Here is a 27,810-nt window from a genome sequence, read left to right on the forward strand (position 1 = left end):
TCTTTTGGCTTTTTTTTTTTTTTGACCTTGATTTAAACATTTGCTTCTGAGAGTTTGAAAAACTTCACGAGAGCGTTGAGCAATGAATTTTTGATAGATTACATGAGCAACTGGGATTTGGAAGGAACAGTGCTTCATTGGTGGTTTTAGTATTTTAGTGGGATGATCTTTTAGTTGCATTTATATATTTTTCTTTTTACTCTGGATGTCTCATTTAAAAAAAACTTTAAAAAATTAAAATTCTCCAGTTTATTATGGTGTGTGTATGTGTGACTCGTGTTCGTGGCACACGACTGGAAGTGACAGAACAATTTGATAAGAGTTGATCATCGTCTACATTTATGCGGTTCCGGGAATCGAACTCAGGTGGCCAGGCCTTAAAAATTTTCCTGGCAACTGTTCTCTCTTAGCCATTTCACTTGACCGCCTTTAATTTTGTCACTGTGTTCACTGTAGTTTCCTAAAGCAGAGTACCTACCCCTACTCCCCAAGGAACAAGTTAAAAATACCACAGTCTTTTATGATATTTAAAATTATTTGTTCATAAAACAGTTTCCAACTAATGTATTTGTTTTGTTTGTTTGTGGGTGTGGGTGTGCAGGGTCTCACTCTGTAGTCCAAACATTTCTTTGCCTTAAACATAACAAGAATCCTGCTTCAGCCTTCAGTGTGTTGGCACGAATGATCTACCATGTTGTGGAGGTAGGCTGTATCTATGTAGTTCAGGCAAGCTTTAATTTTTAAATCTTACCTATGAGTCCAGAATCCTGGTATTATGGACAGGTGTTCTACTCAAAGCCTGCCATCCCCCAAACATGGTCTTACTATGTCGCCCTGGCTGTCCTGGAACTTACTGTGTAGACTGGGCTGGCCTTGAACTCAGAAATTCACCAGCCTCTGCCTCCCAAGTGCTGGGATTAAGGGTGTACACCACACCAATACAACTCAAAAAAAAAGCTCAAAGCCTTAATTTTTTTAAAGAGGGAATTATGTTTGTCTGTTCTAAAGTTTCAAGTGTCTTCTTATCACAGGTCACTCTAAGATCTTGTCACACATCCTGCTCATTTGTACACTGCTTCATTCTTTGCAATTTGTCACAGTGCTGATTTTGAATGAACTGTAAACTAAAATTGTTTTAGCAGGAACTTCCACCTGTAGGCTTCAGCAGATTGGTGGTAAGTTGTGAATTTTTTTGAGAAATTCAAATTAAATATGAAAGATACCTTCCCAATCTGTAACTGGCTACCCACCAGTTTATGTTTCAGGCTTTGGGCTACTTAGCAGATTTTATCTTCTGTGGATGGGAGTAAGATTTCCAGAGCTTAAAGAGTGTGTTTTTCCATCCTTGTGTTCACTGTCTAAAGTTAAAAACAAATGAAAATTTTTTCCCCATGAGTAGTATTATGTAGTGGACTCAGTATAGGTCATGTTTTGTTTAAAAAAATAAACTTTTATTTCCTTTATTCAGAGATTGATAGACTTTACAGTCTACAGGTCCAGTCCTGCCTGCTGCCTGTTGTAAATAAAGTTTAACTGGGATATAGCCACATGCAGTTGTTTAGGTTATTATCTATGATTTGCTGTTGGGGTACAAAGTTGGGTTGTTTTATAGTTGTTGTAGAGACTCATGGACTGTAAAACCTAAAAAAAAATTATTATCTAGCCCTCAGTAGAGAAAGAAAAAAGTCAGTGTGTGGTGGGTGTCTGGTGCTGGCTGTGGTTGTACATTTATTCCTGTAATCTCAGTACTTGGGAGACTAAGGCAGGCCTGTGAGTTTTAAGGCCAGCATGGGTTATAATTTGAGACCCTGTCTCAGAAGTGTTGTGAGTGGGAAGTATATTCAGTGTACAAAATTAAAATGAGTCAGGAAATATAAAAGTAAAAATTATTTGGAATTATATCACTTCAGAGGTTATTTTGGTGATTATCCTTGTAGACTCTTGATAATTTTTATGTAAGTGGCTCATATTAAATGTTGATTTGTATGCTACTTAAAAGATTGTGTGCGTGTGTGTGCGCGTGCATCTTTGAGTGTTTGTGCATGTGTGAGTGCAGGTGTCCATGGAGTCCAGAAGGGGGCCTTAGATCCCCTAGAGCTGAAGTTAGATATGGGCTCTGGGAGTGAACTTGGGTCTTTGAGCTGTCTTTCTAGCCCTGTTCTCCTGGCTTTCAACTCTCCTGGGTCCCAGGGATTGAACTCACATGGTCAGAGCCTTTACTCTGAGCCATCTCTCTAGCCCAGGTTTTTTCCTTTTCCTTTTTAAATGAAGGCCATAGACATTGCTAGAAGAAGTAACTTGTTGAGCTGAATTACTTAGTATAAGCATGAGGACCTGAGTGTGGATTCCCAGCACCCATGTAAAAGCCTGGCTACAAGTGAGCCTATAACTCTAATACTGTAGAGTAATATTGCTGGGGGTTCTGGCAGCTAACCTGGCTCCAGGTTTATGAGAGACTGTGTCTCAGAGGAATAGAGTGAAGAGTCATGGATCAGAATACCCAACATACTCCATGGTGTGCATGTACATGTATTCTTCCCTCCCTGTTACAAATGGGGCATGTGTGCACACACAGGGTTATTCTTTGTTTCTAAGTCAGTCTACTTCCCTTTAGGCTTTTTTTTTGTCTTTGGGCATGTTTGACTTCATGGAGTTTTCATGCTGCACCTTCCTGAAACAGCTGTCCTAGGAAACCCACTTGAAGCCCCCTCACCCTTGATGCCATCACTCCAGTGGCTTCCTGATCACCAGCATTCTCAGCCATTAGCTTGGAATTCAGTCTTAGTACTTAGCTATCTATATTTTTGCATCTTTTGATTTTATGTAGTCTTCTGTAGGCTTGCCTGAAATGTCTAAGGTAAACATTCCAAGATTTAGAAGTGTATCAAAATAGTAGCATACATTATCAGTTTGAGGGGGTGTGGTGGGGGAGGGAGGAAGAGATGGAGGTATAGGTGCACTTCAGTCACTGTCACCTTTTAAACCTTGTTTTATGCTTGTCTTGAGCAAGACTTTTAGACTTGGCTGGAAAGACATTGGGCAGTTACCTTTAAAAAGCTTTTTTTTTTAAAAGTAAGTTGTGGCCGGGCGGTGGTGGCGCACGCCTTTAATCCCAGCACTTGGGAGGCAGAGGCAGGCGGATTTCTGAGTTCGAGGCCAGCCTGGTCTACAGAGTGAGTTCCAGGACAGCCAGGGCTACACAGAGAAACCCTGTCTCGAAAAACAAAAAAAAAAAAAAAAAAAAAAAAAAAAAAGTAAGTTGTGTGTTGGGTATACATAATTGTTTAAGGAGCATGGATGCTATGTTACACATTTGCAAATTAGAAGACAATTTTAGGTTGATTTTCTTCTATCTTTATGTGGGGTTCCAGGGATCAGACTCGATTCATCAAGCTTTCTTATCAAGTAAGTGCCTTCACCTGCTGAGCTGGCTCGGCTCTCACTTGGCGGGCCCTGTTTTTTTTTTTTTTTTTGTTTTGTTTTGTTTTGTTTTGTTTTGTTTCTTCTTCTTCTCCTTCTTCTTCTTCTTCTTCTTCTTCTTCTTCTTCTTCTTCTTCTTCCTCTTCTTCTTCTTCTTCTTCAATGTAACGTTGATTACTAGTTGATTACTATCGTCAGGACTGCCCCCAGCCACTCTTTTTTTTCTAAGAGTCTGGCCATATAGCCCAAGCTGGCCTTTGGGCTCTTAATCGTTTTCCCTGGCCCTTCTAGATGCTTTGATCATAGGTGTATGGGGCTGTGTCCAGGTGACAGAATTCATAAACAGTGACTGATTATTACTAGGTGATGAAATGTTTATGAAGCAAACAGGGGTGTTTGTTACATTGTATTTGCAGAGGCCTTTTTGTCATCGGCGTTAGAAAGTTTATGAATTTCTACCTCTCTGGTGATGAGTTCCCTAGGTCTTTATATTCCTTTTAAACTCCTTAGAGGCTGCGTGTGGTGCTACAGTCCCAGCTCGTGGGAGGTGGGAGCCAAGCAATCAGGAATTTAAAGTCATCCTCCATGCGATGATCAGGGCCAGACTGGGAGTCATGAGACCCTGTCTCAAAAACCAAAAATGGGGTGGGGGCATGTTGCTATTGATTCAGCTCAGTGAAGTGTTTTCGATGCAAACCTAAGGACCTGAGTCTGATCTTCAGAACCCATGTACAGTAGCCGGGTGCAGTGATGAAGACAGGTGGGTCACTGGGGCTTACTGGCCAGCCATCCTAGCATAGTTGTCACCTACAGGGAGAAATCCTGTTTCCAAAACCAAGATGGAAAGCTGCTAAAGTGTGACACCTGAGGTTAACCTCTGGCATATAACACACACCACCCCCACTCCCACCACCCATGCATGCATGCATGTATTCACCTACACACATACAATACATGCAGATAAATGAATACTCATGTTCTTGGTTCAAGGAGATGGTAGAAGGAGAAAACCCACTTATACAAGTTGATCTATGATTTCCACATGTACACCATGGCACACATACACATGTACACCTCCACAAAACTGTTCTAAACCCCTAAGCCTTCATGTTCTTTAAAACCAAAACCAAAAAGAATCTTTCCACAGTCTTTTAGTTGCTTTAGTGGCTTTGGACAAAGCTTTGGGGATCATAGATCATGTGAATAGCTGAAATATTAAAAGTTTTTTCTTTGTTTTTTGAATATGTTGATCTTTTCAGCTTTATACTTTGTACCTCTCTTCCCATTGCATATTGTGCTCAGGTCTATTACTCCTTTAGCCTTAGCTTTGGAAGTTCGGTCCTGTTTCTATTTTCTCTTACCCTAGGAAGAAGTCAAATCAGTGAATTCTTTGTATTGTTCCCTACCTGGGTAAGGCCCATGAACTGAGCCAGCTTGGCCCAAGTTGCAAGACTGTCTCATTTAAAGAAAAAGGAAAGGTCAGGGCAGCAACAAATGTCTTAGTGATTTTAGAGAAACATGCACTTATGGTAACTAACAGTTTTGACGTCACATCCGGAGATCTTAGCTGTAGTCACATTAACGCCTAACATGACATACATGAAATTGCATTTTTATCCACTTTGTTTTTATGTTTTACACTTAAATTCTTCAAATCAGTCATAAGAGTACATACAATTTTAGAAACTCATTAAGGCATTTAGCAAATTTTATCATTGGTGGGATTCTTCAGTGAGATCATAGCTTTTAAAACGTTACTACGAGGTCCATATTCAAAGCATAATTGTAGGCAGGCAGAGGGCCAGCTTTTGAGGAAAATTACCTAGATGATCTGAGGCAGCAGTGTCCAACCAGCTCTCAATATTAGGGCTCCATTCTTTGCTGGGTTTATTCGGTTGTAACTTGGTTTCTCCACACTGAATTTTCTTACCTTGGCTGTGGTGTGGAATTGTGCTTCTGGATGTGAAACAGCACTTGGGTGCTCAGCAGGTGATACTATGTTGACTTATAGCAGCACATAACAGCACAATAAAAATAATTATGGATTTTTTTCTATATAAGTAAATTGTCAAATACCATGTTTTGTTAATTTGCTTGTTTGGGTGGTAGTGGGATTTAAACCCAGGACTCTGCCACTGGGCTACATCTCTAGCTGTTGCTGTTCTTATTGTGTTTTATTATTATTTTGACACTGATGGAGTCTTATTCTGTAGCCTAGGCCTGGCATCAACTTGTGATTCTCCCACTTCCATTAGGAGTAATTATCTGGTTAAACATTCATCACCTGTCACAGCTCCACAGGTTCATGGAGAGTTAGAAAACATGACTAAGTCATTAGTGAAGTTTTGTATAGATAAACCCAGTCAATATTTTATCTTCTGACCTAGCACCTATAATAAATCATTAGTTCCTCTTTTATGACCTTTGGTTAATGGTTTTACAACCTCTTGGAATGTGCTCTGAGAGTAGAATGTCTGCTAAGAGGCAATTAACTGAGGACACTAAAGACTGGCAGAGTTCTCATTGCAGTTTTGACTGTCAGAAAGAACCTAGTAGCAGTCCCACTATAAAAGAGCTTAATAAATACTGATATAATCTTAGGAATTCTTATAAGATCATTAAGAATTGGGAAGTCGTCTATTTGTCTATATAGCATCCTTACAAGACAGTACATCTTGGTGGTTCTGCAGAGATCTGCTCAAAAGGGTGGGCTAATATCTAGTGATTGTTGTGTCTGTTTAATAATAACAGGAAAAGCATATTAACAGCAGGAATTTTTCCTAAAATGATTTTCTCCTGGGCCTTGCCTATGGGAGCTTTGCCATAGATTTTTAATCCAAGGTGAAGTCATCTCGGGAAGATCACCCGCTAGTTATTAGCTTGTCCTGTGATGGCTCCTGACAGTGGAGAACTTGGCCTAGTGTGTGTATGACCCTAGGTTCAATTACCAGCACTATCAAAAACAATTAGAATGATTCTGTGTTTTCCCGTATCAGTATTTGGGCCAGTGAGATGGCTCTTCAGATGAAGGCATTTGCTGCCAAGCCTGATGACCTGAATTTGAGCCCCAAGACTAACATGGTTGGAAGGAGAGAACCAACTCCTAAAGTTGTCCACATATATTCTTACAAATAAATAAATTAATAAAAAGTTAAAACCCCAAAGCTGCATTGAACATTCTCATCAAGACTTCCTGATCCTGTATTTAAGATCTTTGGCAGGTTGTTGTTATTGGTATTTGTGTGTTGCTGGATGAGTACAGGGCCTCATGCATGCTAGACAAGCACTCTGCAAATGGTTTTCCCCAAGGCAGGCACTTGCTGTGTATTTCTGGTTGGCTTTTAACTTGGTATGTAATCTAGGTTGATTTTAAACCCCAATTCTGTCACAAGAGTGCTGAGATTATAGACATGTGTTTAGCCCTGCAAGTGTTAATAGATTGAATATTGAGAATTGTTAGGGGTTGTGATGTCAATTTAAGGTTTAAAATAGAAAACATAATTACTCAGTTGGATTGTAGGCAGTTAGACAAAATGTATGAAACTGCAACTTTTGTGTATCTGTGTACTTATTGAGTTAGACATTAGGTCCTTGGGGTTGGGTATTTAGATTACTTACTAGAATACAGAAAATACTTGAGCTGGGTTTGTCAGTGCATGTACTTAATCCCAGCACATTTAATCCAGGCAGAGGCAGGTGGAAATCTGAGTTAGTCTGGCCTGCTCTGTAGAGCAAGTTCTAGGACAGCTAGGGCTACACAGAGAAAACCTGGCTCGAAAAACAAACAAGAAAAAAAAATATTTAGCAATGTGCTATTTGGTTTAAAAGCCAGATATGTAAGTTGTTAGGGCTGCCAATGAATTAACCACAGACTGCAGGACTCAAACAACACATTTGTTTACTGAGTTCTTGAGTCTAGAATTTCAAGTTTAAAATGTCAGCAGACAGGCTATGCTCTTGTCTAGGGTCTTTATCCTGGGCATGCATCCATGGTGTCTTTCTCTTACAAAGACAGATTGAATTAGAGCCAGGCACCCCCACCCTACCCCATTTCCCCTGGAGACAGATTTTAGCTGTGTAGCCCAGGCTGGCTTTGAACTGCCTCCCGAATATTGGAATTACAGGCCTATCTACCAAATCCAGCCTAGGGTCCTTCTCTTATTACTTCATTTAGCTTTAATTACCACTTTAAAGGCTTTTTGTTTTTGTCTAAATACAGTCATAGAGGGATGGCTTGGGAGTTAAGAATACTTGCTGCTATTCTAGAGGTCTGGGTTTGATTCTCAGTACCCATGGGGAGGGGGAGCAGGGGGCCGTGGACTAGCTGACAGATTAACATGGACATAATTCTCAACCACCTGTAACTCTCAGGGGATCACAATGCCCTCATCTGGCCTCCTTGGATACTGTACACATGTGGTGCACAGACAGACATGCAGGCAAAACACTCATACTGATAAAAAATAAAATCTCAAAAATTAAAAAGTAAATATGGCTATGGTCTGAGGGTTAGGATTTTAACATAGGAATTTTGAGGGGATATGATATGTACCACCAAGGAGTTTCTACTGGGAACTTGGTGCTGTTCAGTTAGTGGATGATGAACAAAATAGTTTGACACATAAGGAGATGATAGTTTGGGATAATAGATAGGAAAACAACCTTGGAAAAATCAGACATGGTGGCTCAAGTCTTTAATATTAACTCTTGGAAGGTGGAGGTAGGACGATTAGGAGTTCAGAGTTATTCCAGGAGGGTCAGTGAGATGGCTTAGTAAGTAAAGGCGCCTGTTGCCAAGTCTCATGGCTTAAGTGTAATTTCCTGGGACTGACATGGTAAAGTTGAGACCCAATTCCCTCAAGTTGTCTTCTGACTTCCACAGTGTGGCATGTATGTGCCTAACCCACCAAATAAATAAATACATAACATTATCTAACACCAAACCAACAACAAAAAGAGTCGTTCTCAGATGTGTAGTAACGTGTGAGCCAACCTGGGTTGCACCAGACCTTAGCTCAAAAACCTAAACAGAAAAAGAGTGGTAAGGGCTAGGAAGACATTAAACAGCATGAAGTATAAGTACAGTTGTTAAAAGAAGTGAGGTATGCTGTATTTAGGTAAAAAGTTCTTTTGCTCAAAAGGAGACTACCTGAGAGGTAAATGATAAGAGAGGCCTAATTAATTACAAACCAGGCCTACTTCTAGAGCATGATGTCGATAAGATTGGTGTGAGAGCTGATCCTGTAGGCAAATGTCTTTTACCCTAGCACTGAGAACATAGAGACAAGAGGATCAAAAGCTACAGGTACACAGTAGATTCATGGTCAGACTGAGTTACATGACATACTGCTTCAGATGTATGAATGAATGAACAAATGAATGAAATGAAGATTGGTATGGATCAAAAGAATAGTGAACAGATTATCCATCCATCCATCCATCCATCCATCCATCCATCCATCCATCTGGTTTTTTGAGACAGGGTTTCTCTGTAGCCCTGACTGTCCTGGAACTTAGTCTGTGGACCACGCTGGCCTTGAACTCACAGATCCACTCAGATCCACTTGCTTCTGCTTTCTGAGTGCTGGGACTAAAGTGGTGCACCATCATCGCTTGGCAAAGATGAGATTTAAAAAAAATATTTTATTTGTATGTGTATTTTGCTTTATGTCTGTCTGTCTGTCTGTCTGTCTACCACATATGCACTTACCCCCTGGAACTTGAATTAATGGATGGCTGTGAGTTGCTATATGGGTGCTGATGATTGATCCTGGGTCCTCTAGAAGTGCAGCCAGTGCTCTTAATCTCTGAGCCATCTTTCCAGCCCCAACAGACAAAATTTGTTTGGAGAGGTTTGTAGGAATGAAGTTAAAAAAAAATAGCCTTGTAGAAATTATGGTAAGTTTTTTTTTGGGGGGGTGTACAAGGAATAAAATCTGGAGAGGTTTTGGCAGAGGAATGACATGATTATTATTTTTTTTTCTTTTTCCCCCAGACAAGGTCATGTAATTAAACCCAGATTGGCCTTAGACTCAGTATATAGCCCAGGCTTACCTCTGTCTTGTGATAGCCCTCCTGCCTCAGTTTCCTACAGTGAAGGAATTACAGATGATACCTGTCTGAAGATTTTTGTTCCAATGGGCACTTCGTTGAATAAAGAAAAGAGGCTGGCCAGATGTGGTGCTCATATCGGTGATTGTGGCACTCAGGATGCAGATGTAGATACAGGAGACATCCCAGGAGTTTGAGGTCAACCTGGGCTACAGAGTGAGTGAGACTTTGTCTGAAAAAGACAAAACAAAATGGGGCTTCAGGTATGTAGAAGAGGGAGACTGGTTAGAGGCTCCATTGTGTCCTAGGTCATGGATATTTTGACTGTGGCAGGGAAGAGAAGAAATGTAACACTGTACACTATGATGAAGGAAACCTGTAGTGTTAAGATTAGGTGGTTGCTGCAGCAACACATTACAGAATATATTTAGAAAGGTAAAGCTCTTAAGTCAGTGTGTGTCTGTGAAAGAGTTCTGGATTAGGTTAATTGAGGTGAGAAGGCTTACTCTAAATGTTGGTGGCACCACTTCATGGGATGGGTTCTTGGACTCAGTAAAAAGGAGAAAGTGAACTAAATATGGCTGTTTATCATGTGTCTGTCTCCTAACTTTGTGTGCAGTGTGACCAGCTGCCTCAAGCCTTGCTGCTGTCTTCACCTTGATGGACTGTCTCCTTACACTGTGAGCCAGAGCAAACCCTTCCTTCCTTAGGTTGTTTTTGTCATGTATGTTATCACAGTACTGGGAAAAGAACTAACAGACGAACATAGGCATGTACAGGAAAGGTGGGACAAGTAAATAATGCCATCACTGGTTTGGACAGACTTGATTACTGAAGAAACTGTACAGAGGTCATAGATGCCAGGAAGTGTACCTTTGAGACAAATAGTCTTTTTGGAATGTAAAAGCCCTAGCAAGTACTATAGATAATGAATGTCAGGTTCCTTAGAATGACTATTTATGTTACTAAGTGATTTTCTTTAGGACTGCTGTTTTTTTGTTTTTTTTAGTTTTTGTCAAGGTGGTCCCCCCCCAACCCCCCAGGTCTCGGGTAGACTTGTTAAATAGTTGAGGATGACCTGGGATTGCTGGTCCTCCTGTTTTTATGTCTATCTGTGTTTTTGTCTACTTATGGGGATATAGGAAGAGAATGAAATTTACCAAAAGAAAAGTGGGTGAGAGTAACCTTTAAGGATTATCAAGATTTTCTTGGTGTCTGGTTGGCTGTTTCTTTTTTGAGATCTGACCTCGATATATGGTCATAGCCTACATTCACTACTGTAGCCTGGTCTGGCCTCAGACAGATGGCAGGCTTTCAGCCTCAACCTCCCCAGTTCTGAGATTACTGGTGTGAACTGCCACACCCAACCTAATTTTTTAATTTTAAAAGTAACATTTATTAGTCATATGGGTTTTGCTGTGACATTTTCATTTATATCCATAATGCATTTTGATCATATTTACCTCATGCTCTTGTTCCCTTCACCCTTCCATTACCTCCTCCTCTTCTTAACTAGGCCTCTTACACTTTCATGTCAGTTTTTTACTTTCATGTCTTTTTGGGGGTTGTATGAACTAATGAGTTTCATTGGGGGATTTTTACAGGAATGTGGTTGAGCGTTTGCTTACCAGTGGTCATACCAGTGAAGAAAATGTTCCTCTCCATCCTAATTTTATTTTTATTTATTTATTTTAGAGATGGTCAGTGAAGGGGATCCACCTGCCTCCCAAGTCCTGGCATTAAAAGACTGTGCCACCACATCTGACTGAAGACTTATTTTTAAATGTTACATATATGTGTGTATCTGTGTGGTTTTATGCACATGTAAGTGGAGGTACCACTACTCCCTGGTTAGGCACCAAATTTTTGATGACAAAAACAAAACAAAAACAAAAACAAAACCACAGAATCAGGGAAATAGGGCTTATTCAAAGGAAGCAAATAAATCCTCAGAAACTCCACAAGGAGGCGCTGAACCCGACAGTAGGCAGGGTTTAAATATCTTAAATTTTATTGGGGAGTTAAATGAAAACTATGGAGAAGTAACTGACAGACATGGTATATGAACAAAGAAATGGAAGTAGTAATACAAGGAATCGAACAAATTCTGAAATTGAACAGGATAATAACTGAATTGAGGAGGCCGTTGTTTTCTTTATTGTTTTTATTTTTCTTTATTTTTTTTTTAAAATGTTAATCAAAGGCTTTATAAGCTCGGTAATGCTAAATAACAAGATAACCATACAATCAGAAGTGTAACCCAATACCCAACCTAGGTATACCAACTATCTTTGACTGGCACAGACAGTCTCCATGTGTTCCTCCCCCCCTCTCCCCTTCTCCTAGCTCCTCCTCCTCTCCTTACTCCTCCTCCTCTTCTCCTTACTCCTCCCACCATAGCTCCTCCCACATATCACCCTTCCTGTTAAGATAAAACTTTTCTCTCAGAATACAATTAGAGCATAACTATACCAATTTGTATCAGTAAGGTACAAGATAGACCTAATACCCAGTCCAACATTTTGTTGACTAACCAGAACCTCTGTCATCTCTCCTAACTAAAAGACTTAGTTCTGAACTTGGCTTTAGAATAAATGTCAGCTGAAAACCATCCTCTCAAGTCTTTTCTCTCAAAGTAAATAGCTGGGATTGGCTATGAGACTATTAAGTCTTCAACCCTGTTAGAAATCCAGAATGAATTAACTGAAATTATGGGAAGCACAAAGCATAGCTTCTAAAACTTAGCCTATTTATAGAGACCGCTGAACACCTGGACAGTCCCTATACTACAAAACATTGGAGCATCCAATCTTCAGCCTTCTCGCCCAGGATCATTTGACAGACCTAGTGATGCAGAATTATTTTTTTTTCTTTTTCTTTTTTCCAAGTCAGGGTTTCTCTGTGTAGTCCTGGCTGTCCTGGAATTCACTCTGTAGACCAGGCTGGCCTCAAACTCAGAATTCCGCCTGCCTCTGCCTCCCAAGTGCTGGGATTAAAGGCGTGCGCCACCACTGCTCGGCTGTGATGTAGAATTATTAAGGGCTGATTACTCCGTCTTGGCAGATAGAATCAGTCGATTGTTCCACAAGTGTGTCCTTTTCAGGACAGTAATTTGTCTGTAGATGAAAAGAGGCCATTCTTACCTAGTGGCTGTCTCACCACAACTGGAGTAACTCCAAAGATGCTCAATTTCTTCTTAGAATCTAAGACAGGAAGCTGTCAGGAGCAGATAGGACTCTAATCAAAATGGACCTTAATGCAGAAATGTTTGTAATGTCAATTCTGTGGACTTCTGACGTTTTGAAAACCAACTATCCATGTAAGGCAATCTGGACTGTTGTCTGTTAACTCCTCTCAGCTATTTAAATAAAATATAGAAAACACCCTAACAATAAACTCAGAGCCATGAATTTGCTATAGGCCCTTAACTCACAGGCTAACCATCTCAAATCAGTTAAAAAAAAGTTAAAGAAGGACTGGGAATAAGTCTTGTATGAGGAGGCCATTGTTAATGTATTACTTTACTCTCCTTGTAGCTGTGACAAAATACCAGACAAACTATGTAAAGAAGGATAGGTTTAATTTGTCTTACAGTTACAGTGGTTCTCAACCTGTGGGCTGATACCCCTTTGGCAAGCCTGTCCCCAAAAATATCTACATTATGGTTCATAACAGTAATAAAGTTACAGTTCCAAAGTAACAACAAAAATAATTTTATGGTTGGGGGTCAAGATTGTAGTGTGTAGTTTTTGCCAACCTATAAGCTCCGGGCAGACTGCATGCCAGCCTCCACCCAGATACCCTTGGACACGGGGAGACACACACACACACACACACACACACACACACACACACACACACAGATACACCAGTTAATCCTAAAATGCCTTTGCTAACTCAATGACTGGGTATTCCTAAATAGATAGAGTGGCCATTGGCCACTTCAACCGAAAACTCACATGGCTGGTCACCTTTTCTCCCTCTGAAGCATGGTGAAATTCCTCCTCACTTCCCTGTGTCTACCAGTTTGCCTTTGGAGACCCAGAAGTCCTACCTATTTCACCCAGCTCATTGGTCCCTAGCATCTTTATTGATGGATCAAGAAACAATTGGGGAACAGGACCTTAGCATCAGAACCACTCCCTACACATCACAACATGAGGGACTGTATTAAAGGTCTCAGCATTAGGAAGGTTGAGAACCGCTGGTAAGAGGAAACCATCCGTTTGTGGTAGGGAGGGTATGGCACATTGTCACTGACTGTGGTTATCAGGAACACGCTCTTGGCTGCTGCTTCATATGTTGATGGACCAGCAAATGTTGGTCAGATGGAAAACAAGTTGGGCTGCTATAACTTTCAGTGGTCCAAATGCCCTACTTCTACTAACCAGGCCTCATTTCTTGAAGCTTCTGTAGCCTTCTGAAATAGTACTACCTGCTGCTTTAAAAAAAAAAACAAAACCAGAAACAAAACCAAGCCCATGAAGGGGGAGGGGGGCTTCAAAAATGAAACAATTTAGATTTGAACAGGCAGATTTGGTGAACTTGAAGAAATGACATTTATCCTCATTTAGAAGTCTGAAAAAGACAAATGAAGAAAAGTGAACAGTGTCTAAAGAGCTTGTGGGATACTACCGAGCAATCTGATCAGTGCATCATGTGAGCTCCAGAGGGAGAAAAGGAAAGGGCAAAGAGATTATTTTAAATGAACAATGATAAAATAATTTTCTAATTTGACCTAAGCGTTAAGTCTGTAAAATTTCCAAATTTAATTAGTTGGAAGTAACATAAACTCAAGGAGATGCACCCTGAGACACTTACCCACACCCTTGAAAACTAGGACAGCTTGGAAGTAGCAAGAGTGCCTGCCAAGGATTCTGTTAAATGCATATTTCTTTCTTTTTAAAAATGATTTATTTCTTTTTTTATGTGCATTGGTGTTTTGTCTGTGTTGTGAGGGTGTTGGATCCACTGGAACTGAAGTTAACAGACAGTTGTAAGCTGCCACATGGGTTCTGGGAATTGAACCTGGGTCCACTGTTTCGATCAAAAGTTAAAAAAACAATTAAGGCATTTTTGGAGAAACAAAAGCTGAGAAAGTTCATTACCATGATATCTGCACTATAAGAAATGCCAAAGGGGCTACTAGGCTGTGGTGGCACACACCTTTAATCACGGCACTTGAGAGGCAGAGGCAGGTAGATCTCTGAGGCCAGCCTGCTGTACAGAGTGAGTTCCAGTGTAGCCAGGACTACACAGAGAAACCCTGGCTTGAGAAACAAAATGTGGATCTTCCCACCCTCGTGGATTTTCGGCCAGCCATATATTGTCTGCAAGGGCATTGGGAATAGAGACAAAGATCTGGGGTGGGGGTGGTTTGGAAGCCTTGTAAAGAAGTAGGGTGAATAGCTACACAGGGACCAGCTATCAGGGGGCAGATCAACTTTACTTAGGGTGATTCAAGGCTTATAAAGTTTTGGGGGACTGAGGGTAGGAACATCCAGGATGGGCAAAGGTCATTGGTTGAGGGCTTAGGGCACCTTGAATGCCTCGTTAGCATGGGGAAGCATTTCAGGGAATCTCAGTTGCTGGCTGAACAGGTTCTAATCAGGAGAAAGGAAATTGATCCTGTGATCTAACTAAGACTGCATGACATTTTGTAGGTAGAGGCATAAATGGGGGCTTAGAATTCCTCAGACAAGGTTAGAGAAAGAGAAGCCCCACTAATGAAGGGAGTCTTATATTGCCCTGAGTCCAGAGGCTATCCTGTCATTGTAGACTTTGACATTAATTTGCAGTTTTCCCACCAAACCAAACCAAACCAAGCCAAACCAAACCAAACCAAACCAAACCAAACAAAAATGCGAAGGAGAGTCCTTTATGTGGAAGTGAGCTACTGGCTGGTGACTTGGAGCCTAGTAAAGAAAATGGTTTGTGTTAAATGCAGAAGCATTATGGTATCTGTGTATGAATGTTTTAACAAATAACTTTGTAAAAAGGAACCAAAGAAAATTTGAATAATACAATAAAATTGAAACCACTAGAGTTTTTTAAACATGTAACAGTTGCTTTCTTTATATAATTCATCTGCTTTATAGGATTACAAAGTGAAGGAGTAAAGTAGTTACATTTACATTAATGCTACACAGTGTCAGCATACATTTACATCTATTCATCCAGCTATTTTTTTTATTATTATTTAGACAGGTTTTGTAGCCCAAGCTGTGTAGCTGAGGATGTATCTGAATTCTGATTCTGCTTCTGCCTTCCAAGTGCTGGGATTTAGAGGCAGTGTCACTGCACCCAACTTACCTGGTGATAAAAGATGGAGCCCAGGACTTATTATATGTTAGGCAAGTGCTCTACCAACTGAGTTACGTTTCTAGTTATGTCCCTATCCTCAGAGATAGAGTTCGTGACTTCAGAGATCTAAAGTAGTGGGTGAGGAGAGGAGCCTTGCAGCAGTGTGTTTATAATGCAGTTGAAGTTAAATTCTTGTCTTAATTGGTTTTGTGTTGCTTTGACAAAGTACTTTAGATTGGGTAAAGAATAGAATTTTATTTTATTATAGTTCTCATAGCAAAGAAGTCCAAGATTAAGTACTGGGAGCTTTGGTTTGTCATGAGGGCTGCTTCTGGTTCCAAGAGGGTTTTTGTTTTGTTTTGTTTTTTGAGACAGAGTTTCTCTGTGTAGCCCTGGCTCTCCTGGAACTCACTTTGTAGTCCAGACTGGCCTCGAACTCAGAAATCCGCCTGCCTCTGCCTCCCAAGTGCTGGGATTAAAGGCGTGTGCCACCACCGCTGCCTGGTTTGTTTTTGTTTGTTTGTTTTGTTTTTGTTTGCCGTGTCCTTCGTCTCCAAAGAGACAACGTGTATCTTACACCTGATGTGGGCTAAACTTTATTAATGTTGTGTATTTGTCTTAGAGTTTCTATTGCTGTGAAGAGATACCATGGCCATGGCAACTCTTAGAAAACATTTAATTGGGCTGGCTTACAGGCAGGCATGGTACTGGAGAGGTAGCTGAGAGTTCTGTATCTGGATCAGCAGGCAGCAGGAAGAAACAGTGAGCAACTAGGTCTGGGTTGAACTTCTGAAACCCCAAAGCCCACTGCCAGTGACAAACTTCCTCCAACAAGGCCATATCTCCTAATAGTGCCACTCCCTATGGGTCTGTGGGGAATTTTTATTCAAATTACCACAATATTCTTTGCAGGGTTTTGTTATGTTTAAACTAGGACATTAGATAATATATTGTGGCTGGTTTGATTACTTGTTACACCTTCCTTCCAGGGTTCTTATGTAGTTGTTTATTTGCTGAGTGATTGACAGACTTGTTTTAGTGAAGTCTATTTATCTCTGCTATGCCATGCACTACTTGGTTCTGGAAACTTGATTGGGACAGCTAGGGAATGAAGCAAGGACAGACACACAGATGTGTACAGAAAAGCTTGCTCTGATGCCACAATACATTCCTTTATTTATAGTACATACACACACACACACACACACACACACACACACACACACACATATGGGGTAGGGTGTTGGAGGATATATATACACATATACATAGACACACACACACATACAAGTAAATCTCAAAATTCAAATAGCACTCACCTTTTAAAATGTTCATGTTACTTTATGTAAGCAGGGTTTTTTGTGTGGGGTCTGTGAATGTGAGTGCAGGTGTCTTCAGAGGCCTGAAGTACTGTACCCCTTGTTCCCCAAAGCTGGCATCACAAAGGATTGATTGTGAGCTGCTGGACATGGAATTGAGAACCAAATTTGGGACGTTTGCAAGATCAGTGCTGTTAACCACTGAACTGTCTCTCCATCCCCCTTTCTTCCTAATACGGTTTTTCTCCCCCTTCTTCTCTTCTGTGATATCAATATATATATGTTATGTGTGCTTCAATCACATTATGAATTTTCTAATTTATAATAGTTTATTTCATTATCATAGGCTTATTTTTTAAACATATTTATTTAGTTTTGTTTCATATATAATGTATATTTTGCTTAGAAGTATGTCTGTGCACCACATATGTACCTGCTGTCTGCGGAGGCCAGAAGAAGGCACTAGAAGTCCTGGATCTGTGGATGCTAGGAACCAAACCTGGCTCCCCTGCTAGGACAGCTAGTGTGCTCTTAATCACTAAGCCATCTCTCTAGTCCTGACTATTGTAGATTTTATTAGTAAATATAATAATCTGAAAATTTGTCTTTCTGCTCACAATTTTTTATGGCCCTCATTTCTCCATCATTTAAGTATTTAATCTCTAGGACAGAATTGAGTTGTAGTATTGATAAAAATGATCCTTCATATCTGTTACTTTGTTTGCTTGGTCTTGTGGTCTAGTAGGAATTCATTTTCTTCAAATAGGTAGAATGCAAATAGGCAAACTGTAGTAAATGATTCTTTAGAACCTTATAAGATGAGGGTATCTAAAGGTATTTTATTTTGTTAAATTTTTGATAATCTGAAGGTTTACCTAAATTATTTTTCTCACTTTCTCTTTTAGGCCTCCTCTCCCCTTTTTTTGATATAAGGTCTCACTATATATTCTTGGTTGGCTTGGAACTTTCTAGGCCTGACTGGCCTGGAACTCACAGAAGTCAGCCTGTGGTGGGTGGTGGCACATGGCCTTTAGTCCTAATACTTTAGAGCCACAGGCAGGTAAATCTCTTGAGTTGGAGGCCAGCCTTGACTACCTAAAAAGTTCCAGGCCAGCCAGGGCTACACAGAGAAAACTCTGTCTTGAAAAACAACAACAATAACAACAACAAATCCCAAACCCAACAAACAAAAAGGAGTGTGTCACTATGTCCAGCTGCCACTATTTTCTTTCTTTTCTTCTTTTTGAGATTTTATTTTGTGTGTATAGGTATTTTGCCTGTGTGTATGTCTAAACCATGTGTGTGCACTGCTTGAGGAGGCTGGAAAAGGGCTTTGGATTTCCTTGGAACTGGAGTTACCACGTGGGTCCTGGGAATCAAACCCAGGTCCTCTGTGAGAGCAGTGACTTCTCCTAAAACACTGAACTGCAGCTCCAGCCCTTACTGTTTTCTTGGTTTTGTTTCTCAAGACAGAGTTTCTCTGTGTAGCCCTGGCTGTCCTGGAACTTGCTCTGTAGACCAGGCTGCCCTCGACCTCAGATTTACCTGCCTCTGCCTCCCAAGTGCTAAGATTAAAGGCATACACCATAATGCCTGGTGATCGCTTTCTCCCTTTCTTTTTTTCTCCCTCCCTCCTTCCCTCCCTCCTTTCCTCCCTCCCTCCCTCCCTCCTTCCCTCCCTCCCTCCCTCCTTCCTTCTTTCCTTTCTATCTAGTTTGTTTTAAATCGCTTTATTGTAAAGAACTTACAAATAAAAAAATACTCAAATAAGCACTTGTCTAGACCCAAAGTCTACATTTAATTTACCTTCTGTATAGTTAGAATCGCCATTCTGAATGTTACCATTTCAGTGTACATTTTTATTACAACTCTCTACTCTGTAAATCCATGACCAACTAAAAACTAGAAAAATATTTAGCCTTGTATCCTCTTTGACTACTCATTGCCTTTCCCTGTGTTTGTCTTCTTTTACCTAATGTTACCCTTTCTCTTTCTCCTTATATGTTTTACTCTACCTACACTTAGGCTTAGCCAGCAGCAGCAGCCTTGGTCCATGGTCCTTGCCTCCAGGTTCCTACTTTGAGTTCTGCTGGACTTCTATCAAAGATGAATTATGACCTGGCAGTGTAAGGTTAAATAAGTCATTTCCTTTACCAAGTTGCTTTTGATCAGTGGTGTTTATCGCAGCACTAGAACACTGCCAAACTTGACAATTTGAGTTTGATCCCAAGAACCCATATGGCAGGAGAGAACCAATTCTTGCATGTTTCATGGCTCTCCCCCATAGATAAGTAAATGTAGTAAAAACTAAAATGTCTTCATCTGTTGAAAAGCGCAATTACCCTGATATAGTCAGCTCCAGTTCAATACAGGATTCATTCTAGGTTTTACTTTTTTCTTCTATATTAGTAATAACCTTTTTCTGCAGTGAGAGACTTGGCTTCTATTACTCTAAATGTGTACACATTTTAAAAATTAGGTCTATAGTGTATGTGCAGGGGTATGGGGCCAGGACCATGTGTATTTTGCTGTGGCACACATGTAGAAGTCATAGAGTGAGTTCTTTCAGAGTCAGTTCTCTCCTACCACGTGGCTCCCAGAGATTAAACTCAGGTCTTAGGTTTGCTGCTGAGACTTCTGGCTGGCTCATATTTGCATATTTCATAAGGCTTCTATGTGATACTCTCCTTTCCTGGACCAGAGACCCTATGGTGTAGGATACTCAAGCCATCAAAGATGGACCTAGGGAAAGTGACTTTAGGTGTTCTTGTCTCGTACCAGTGAATGATAAAAACAGATTCTTACAGGAGTATTCAAATGAGAGTTCAAGTTTTATTAAAAATTATCGCATAAAAATTAAACTGAGAGTGGGAGGATTTTCTAAGAGATGGGGAAAAGCCTTTCATTTTATAGAGAAACTTGGACAAAGGCAAATCTCTGTTGAAGTTGGTGAATTCTCCAAGTTATCTTGGGCTGAGCCAATGGAGGACCCCCCCCCCCCCCACTATTCTTGTCCTTCCTGGCTCAACCAAGGAAATAGCTATGCCATTGTTCATGTACTGTTCATCTAGTTAGAGATCGTTGAAATCCCTGCCTATCTCTGGCTCACTCCAGCTTGACCTTGACTGTTAGTCATGTGACCAGTGTTACTTCCCTTATCCCCACTCCCCTAGCTCTCTGTGTTCTCACATTCACACAGTTTGTAGCTGTGCTGTGGCAGAGAGTTGATGGTATCCCCATCACCAAGATGTAGCTATAGCCTTTCTTGGCTACCTCAAGCTTCTTGCCCATAGGGTAGTCTAGGGTTATATCCTGGGTGGAAGCTAGCTATCATTACTTACAATCAAGTCTGTTCCAATTAGCTGTATTAGAAGAAAAAAAATGTATGAAAGGACAGTAAAGCCTAAGTTTCTCAAGGGCCACCCAGTTTGTGGTCACTAGCTAACTCAGAGCCCTGTTCCTCTTCCTGTCTGTCTAGCTTGGTTATCTCATACCCACCCACAAGTCCAGCCTCCAGCACAGCATATGTGAACAGCTTGCACTTTTCACCATGACCATTTCCCCTTACTACCTACAGACAGCTAGCATTCTCTCCTCCATTTCTGTCTGTCTGTCTGTCTGTCTGCCTGCCTGCCTGTCTGTCTGTCTGTCTGTCTGTCTCTCTGTGTCTGTCTCTACCTCCCCCAACCCCTCCCACCCCCCACCCCGCCCAACAGAGTTGTAGTCCTGGATGCTCTAGAACTCTTTTGTAGACCATGTTGGCCTCATACAGAGATTCTCCTGCCTCTGCTTCCTAAGTGGTGGGATTAAAGGCATGTGCCACCATGCCCAGCTAGAGAGCTCTCTTTTGCCTTGGCCTCCTGAGTACTGGGGTATGAACCACTGTACCCCCATTCAGGGATACTTTAAAGAATCCTTATTCTACTTGGTTTAGTTTGAGGTTGAAAATTTGTAGCACAGGCTGGCCTGGAACTTATTATACAGCTGAGCTAGCCTCTAACTTGTGATCCTCTGTCCTTAGCCTTTCACATGCTGGGATTACAGGAATAAGTGTAAAATGAGTGTAAATTATTTGTGATATAAACCAGCTGACTCCTAGGACTCAAGTTGTTTTCCAAGTGCTGCACCTCCATGTCCATGAAGTCTGAGAGAGAGCTGGGTATAAAGCCAGCTTTATTTTCTTCATTGTACTCAGTGACCTTAATAAGTTGTCCTCAATCTTCAATTCCCACATCTCTTAAACAGGGGCTGATAAACTAGAGTTGTGAGAGACAACTACATATAAATATTCAGTAGAGAATTTAAGTGTTTGTTCTCAGTAAATGTTAGCTGCCTTAATTAAAATGAAAATGATTAGTATGAGACGATTTTGTTAGCTGTCAACTTCCCCTCCCTGCTTTGAATCTGAGGATTGAATTTAGGGCCTTGCTCATGATAGCCAAGCTCTACATCTACGCTACCCAATTCTCTTTCTTCTTCATTTTTATTTTGGTGCAGTCTTGCTGAGTTGTTCAATAGACCTCCAACCTTCCACCTTCTTTGCTTCACTTTCTTCCTGGTGGCTGGAATTATAGCTTAACTACAAATAAATATAAACAATTAGCATTGTTTCTCTTTAAAAAATAGTCACTTATTATTGGCTTGCTATTGTCTTTATGTGATTGATAGAGTCTCAGATTTGGTGATAGCTTAAAGTAAGTAAGTGTGTGTGTGTGTGTGTGTGTGTGTGTTGGGGGCAATTTACACTTAGGGTGTGGGCAAGCTAGGCAAGAGATTTACCACTGAGTTGTCTGTATAGTCTTTTTTTTTTTTTAAACAATTTATGTGTATGGTATTTTGCATGTGTGTGCACCCTGTTCATGTGTGGCACCTTTGAAACCCGAAGAGGGCATCACATCCCCTGGAATTGGCATTACGGATTGTTGTGAGCCAACATGTGGGTGCTGGGAACTGGACCTGGTTGCCCTAAGAGAAATAAGACATCTTAACTGCTGAGCCATTTTTCTGGTTCCTTGTGCTTTTTGCTTCATGAACTTTGAAAGTGACTAGAGAAATCCTGCAGTAGTAAATGCAAATCATTGCAGAGATTCTTTGGCTAGTTCTTAGTTTGTGTGTCTACATCAGTACAACTTTTTTATATACAGGTATAACTTACATACAGATTACACATACATAGAACAGTCTTGCTTTTCTTCATGGAGTCTAGGCCTTTTCACTTTGTTTTTCTCTTCCCTTTCCCCTGTGAGAACATGTCTCAACATTTCAGTGCATAGTATGTTACTGGATCTTTCCTTCTAGGTGGATTAACTGTGGTAATCCATTTTATTCAACTGATTGCTTAGTACGTTTGTATGCTATGAATTAAGAGGCTTATGAGAAGGGCTTGGAAGGCTAGAACTTCTAGGGGATAAAATTATCACAGACTAGTTAGTAGAAAGATGATTTAAGAATATTTTCACCACTCAAGACCATTGAAAGAAACATTTGTCATTTATTAGATATTTATATGCAAAGCATCTTCTGGGATATGGATTTCTTGCTTTCCATGATAGTCTAGTCAGAGACCAGAGCAACTAAAAAAAAATGTCAGATATTAAGCATGTTGAGTATAAAATGTTGCTGTTACATGCATTGCATACATTTAGAGACTTTTCTCCTATTATATTAAAAAACATGTGGTAGTTTTGGTTTTCTCATCTGTAAAGTAAAAGTAACCCTGGTCATGGTATTGTCTAAATGAAATAGTTAATATAAAATACAACATAATATGTAAACTTACTGTACTGTTGTTACATTTAGGGTTGGTTGGTTGTTTTTGAGACAGTCTTTCCTGGCTGGCCTAGAACTTGCTATATAGATTTGGCCTCAATCTCATAGAGATCCTCTTGCCTCTGCTTTCTGAGTGTTGTGATTACAGGTGTGCACTAACATGCCTGACTTCAGTTAGGTACGCTTTTAACTGGAAACAAAATGATAGGGTTAAAAAAAGACAGACAGAGTGTAGTGGCATGTAAGTAGTCTTCTTGCTAACTCCTGACTTCTTTGTATGTGCTTCTATGCTGGGAGCATGATTTTGAATACTTGAATATGTGCATAAATTCATACAACCACATACTTTATAACTAACATAAATGGAAATATCACGTCTTTTTCGTTGATTGATAGATTTTGGCAATCTTTATTAGCAGTGTGTGTAAGTTTTTAAGAATACTGCTCTTTTTAGTGATTGAATTTTCTGTTGTTTTTGTATATAATAATGTAGCTCATGTGTCTTTTCAGCACTTACGTGTATAACTTTTCTCTTCACAGGGTCAACTTAACATCCCTTAAAAATCCATTCTCCCAAGAAGAAGGGACAGAAAGAAAGACCACTTTGTAAGAAAGGCTTTGGTATCCCATGAACGAGCCAACCGAACACCGATTGGGGTGCACCAGGACTCCAGAGCCAGATATACGGCTCAGAAAAGGGCACCAACTTGATGATACAAGGGGAGGTAATAATGACAGCCACCAAGGAGATTTGGAGCCCAGTTTAGAGACACCTGTTTGTTCTTCCTATTATGAAAATGTAAGTTAAAAGTTCAGAGGGTGTGAGTGAAGCAAATGGTTCTGAAGATGAGACTTAAAAAGATGCGTACGTGTAATAAGGAAAGGTAGAGATGTTGACTTAGTAAAAATACTTTATTCAAATTTTATGTTATGAGTGTTTTGTCTGCATATGTGTGTACCACATGCTTGAAGAGGGTACTAGAGTCCTAGAAGTGGAGTTACATACAGTTGTGAATCACCATGTAGGTGCTGGGACTTGAACCCAGGTTCCCCATAAAAACAGCAAGTGCTCTTAACTACTGAGCCATCTTTTTTTTTTTTTTTTTTTTAAAGTTACATTTGGGGTGTGTGTGTGTGTGTTCGTATTTGTGTACACACACATATACATGTACCATGGTACATAAGTAGAAGTCAGAAGTCAACTTTTGGGAGTTGATTCTCTCCTACCTCATGGATCTCAGGAATTAGGCCTTTAGTCTTGGCAGCAAGCAGCTTTACCCACTGAGCTGTCTTTTGTGTGCTAGGTAGCAGCTATGCTCCCCAGAAAAACTTGAGGTTCATTTTAAAAAATATTTGTGTGTGAGGACTCTGGACGTTTTGATTGTGCAGCAAGTTCTTGTAAACATTGGGTCCTTTTTTTTTTTTTTTTTTTTTTTGCTTTTTTGTATTTTTTTTCCCCCATGAAATAGTGTTTCTCTATGTAGCTCTGACTGTCCTGGAACTTGCTGTAGACCAAGCTGGTCTCAATCTCAAGAGATCAGCCTGCCTCTGCTTTCCAGTGCTGGGATTAGAGGCATGTGCAACGCCTGTCAGAACTTGTTTCTTATTAAGCTTAGATACTGTTTGATTTCATAGTTGCACCTTTCTGCTGGCTCTTAAAATCATAGTCACTGTCTTATCTTAAGAGAGAAATGTTTTTAAATGTTATTTATTTTTGTGCTTATGTGTGTTTACCTGCATGTATGTAAGTGTGCCTGGAAGCTTTGGAGGCCAGAGGAGGGTAGAGGACCCTCTGGTACTGGGCCATCAGACTGTTGTAAGAGTCTCATGTGGGTACTGGGAACTGGGCAGAACAGCAAATACTCTTAAAGTGGCTGCAGGTAGCCTTTGCTGGCTGCAGTAGCTTTTATTAGCTTCTTATCTCCCAGTGCTTCAGGAGAAGGAGCTGAAGCCCCGACAGTGGCTGTTGAGAAATGAGCTGCCTGCATCTCAGTCTGACAGTCATTGTAAGGGTATGGTTATTGTCCTCTCAGAGTCAGATGACCGCAGCCTGGCACTAGAGATAAAAATGAATGCTGAATGTTTTTTAAATCATATTTATGTTTTATTTTTAAGATAGGATCTCGCTGTATAGTCCTAGCTAGCCTGGAACTCACCATGTAGACTAGACTGGCCTTGAACTCCATCTGTCTCTGCCTCTCCAGTGCTGTGATTAAAGGTGTGTGCCACCACTCTTGGCAAGTGCTTATTTCTTAAAAATCAAAACCCAAAGAAGGTTAGAAGAGGCTCTTCTTGAAATAACAAACTTTAGAGGAGTATAAACTTGTGTTCCTTGTGTGAAGGAGAAAGGACTTTAGAAAGTATGCCATTTCTTACACATGTCAGTAAATTACAATCTTGGAAGTTGAACTAGCTATCAGTAGGTAGTGGTGGATGCTATACATGAAATAACTTGTGCCAAGGAGTTATTGCTATTGTTGTTTGTTTTGAGACAGGACTCATGCAGCCCAGGTTGGTGTTGACTAAGCTGTCTCCTGAGCCCCTCAATTGAGGTCTGGAAGTAGAAAGCATCTCCTCTTCCTCTTCTTCTTCCTCCTCCTCTTCCTCTTCTTCCTCCCCTTCCTTCCTTCATTCCTTCCTTCCTTTTCCCCTTCTTCCTCTTTTTTTTTTTTTTCAAGTCAGAGTCTAATTATATAGCCCAGTTGGCCTGCCTTACTTTATAGTTTCTTCTTGGCCTTTATCATGAAGGAATGTTGAACTCTGTCAAAGGTGATTTAAAATTATTTGTGTGTGTGATGCAGCAGGGGGTGGGGCACACGTTCCAGGGCACACATGTGGAGGTCAACAGATAACCTTGTGGGATTTTGATTCTCCATCTACCATTATGTGGTTCAGGGATCAAACCAGATCATTCACCTCTTACTGGTCCCTGGAAGTAAAACCAAAAGGAAACTAATAAAGCTGTTTGAAGACAAGATTGTGAAGTGAACATGCTGCTGTCGTAGGCAGTTGTTTATCTGTCAGAATCAAGAAACATGGCTTTTGACTTGCTTGTATTTGTTTTGTGTTATTTTGGTTTTCATTTTGTTTCTTTGAGAAAGAGTCTCGCTATGTAGCCCTGGCTGGCCTGAAACTCACAGAGCTCTGCCTGTCTCCACTGGGATTAAAGGTGTACACCATCATGGCCAACTTCATTTTTAACATTAATAGGTTTACAATGAACCAATTGCCTACTGTATTGTTGATGCTTGACTTTAAAAACTTTGTATTTTTGAGGAAAGCATGTTGGTTGGTCCTGCCCTTGACTGTTGCTGTGATGTCTTTACAGAGTCCTGAGGAGTTTGAGTGTAATGATGACAATTCCCAGGAAGATGAAGGGTTCATGGGCATGTCCCCTCTCTTACAAGCCCATCATGCTATGGAACGAATGGAAGAGTTTGTTTGTAAGGTAAGCTTACAGTCTCTTATGATTTTGTTGTTGTTGTTGTTGTTATCTATTTAGCCTTTCCCAAACAGACATTGAAAGAAGGTAGCAGTCCTTTGCTTATTGTTCTGTTTAGGGAAAAAAAAATCCATGGCAAGATGAGGACAAAGAAGTCTCCTGACTTTAACTTTGTTCAAGACACATTTGTAAAATACACTGATAAAGTTAATATAACTCGAATGTCCCATTAGGATATAAATCTCTCCTGATAAAGGTTAGAAGAGTAAATGTAGATTAGATAAGTCAGGATGAACAATTTGAATTGGTTGTGCTAGCGTTATTAAAAAGCCATACCCAAATCTGTTCTGCTGTTTAAGATGGACAGTAATCAAGCTGCTGAGGTAGAAATGTCAAAAATTTCATGTCATTTACTATTTTCAATGCAGCTAGTATATTTTTGTCTCTTAAATGGTTTTGTGATTCATTGAGTCTTTAGGACGCATTGTAGGTTTTTGCTTGTTTGTTTTGTTTTATTTTGTTTTTTAATATAGATAGAATTGAAGTTACTTGTTGGGAATAAAAAGAAAGACTGGTAGGATTTTTAGTTAGATAAGCAAGTGATTGGGTAATATCCTGGTTGGTTTCATTTTGCTGTTATGAAATATCCTGATAAAAAGCAACCTAAGGTAGAAAGATTTTATTTTATCCCCTAATTTTAAGTTATAGTTTATAATTCACAGGGAAACCAGCTTCACTTAGATTCTCAGGACCTGAGCAGAATGAAGCCAGATTCTTAGCCAAATATCCCATTAATGGCCCCTATGCAAGTTCTTGGTAGAATTCTTGATACCCTCTGAGAGCTCATGAACTGAACCTCCACTGTTTATATTTCTCTCAGCATTCTTCCAAGTTCCCACAAGGACAACTTAGTAAGTTTTGTGCCCAGCATTTGATGGCTTTTTTTGCTTGTGATTCTAAAGCTTCTACATTCCAGTAAAAACATACAAAAACTAATTCAAATGGAGTAGGACTCATGTCAGGTTCATCACAGCAGTTATCCCACTTCTGGTACTGATTTCTGTTCTTCCATTTCTGTTGCCGTGATAAAATACGCTGATAAAAAACAACTTAGGAGAGAAACAGGTTTACTTTAGTTCACAATTCCAGATTAGAATCCATCATTAGTTGGGAAGCCATGGCATCTGGCACTTGAGACAGTCACACACCTATGGTCTCGAACAGAGAATGAACGCATGCATGCCTGGGCTCAGCTTGCACTTTCTTCTTAGGCATATAGTTTGGGACCAAACCAAGGGAATGGTGCCTCCCACAATGGACAGGTGATCTCAGTTAATATAATCAAGTTATGAAATCAGCATGGTTAATGAAATCAAGACACAAACATGCCCACAGGTCAAGTTGATCTAGATAATCTCTCAGTGAGAGTCTCTTATTGGTGATTCTAGATTCTATCAAAGCCACAAAACTAACCTTCAAAACTAGGTATGATCTCAAGTCTGTGTA

At 40.2% G+C, this 27,810-nt stretch overlaps 1 protein-coding gene across 5 annotated transcripts in view; it reads left to right on the forward strand.

Moving 5' to 3' along the window:
- The window catches only part of Adipor2 (adiponectin receptor 2), a 67,917-nt gene that overhangs the window by 28,215 nt on the left and 11,892 nt on the right, over positions 1-27,810 (forward strand). For 4 of the 5 annotated variants that reach the window (XM_028753475.1, XM_028753477.1, XM_028753478.1 and 1 more), the window contains 2 exons: positions 23,403-23,661; positions 26,191-26,310. In XM_028753475.1, the coding sequence (XP_028609308.1) occupies positions 23,491-23,661; positions 26,191-26,310 (291 nt within the window). In that variant the 5' untranslated portion in view covers positions 23,403-23,490. Of the gene's footprint in view, positions 1-11,277; positions 11,296-23,402; positions 23,662-26,190; positions 26,311-27,810 lie in introns of those variants that run through there. The other variant, XM_028753480.1, reaches the window with a different exon arrangement.

This window comes from Grammomys surdaster, unplaced genomic scaffold (genome assembly GCF_004785775.1).
Source record: "Grammomys surdaster isolate TR1022 unplaced genomic scaffold, NIH_TR_1.0 125950, whole genome shotgun sequence".
In the NCBI taxonomy this organism is placed as follows: Eukaryota; Metazoa; Chordata; class Mammalia; order Rodentia; family Muridae; genus Grammomys; species Grammomys surdaster.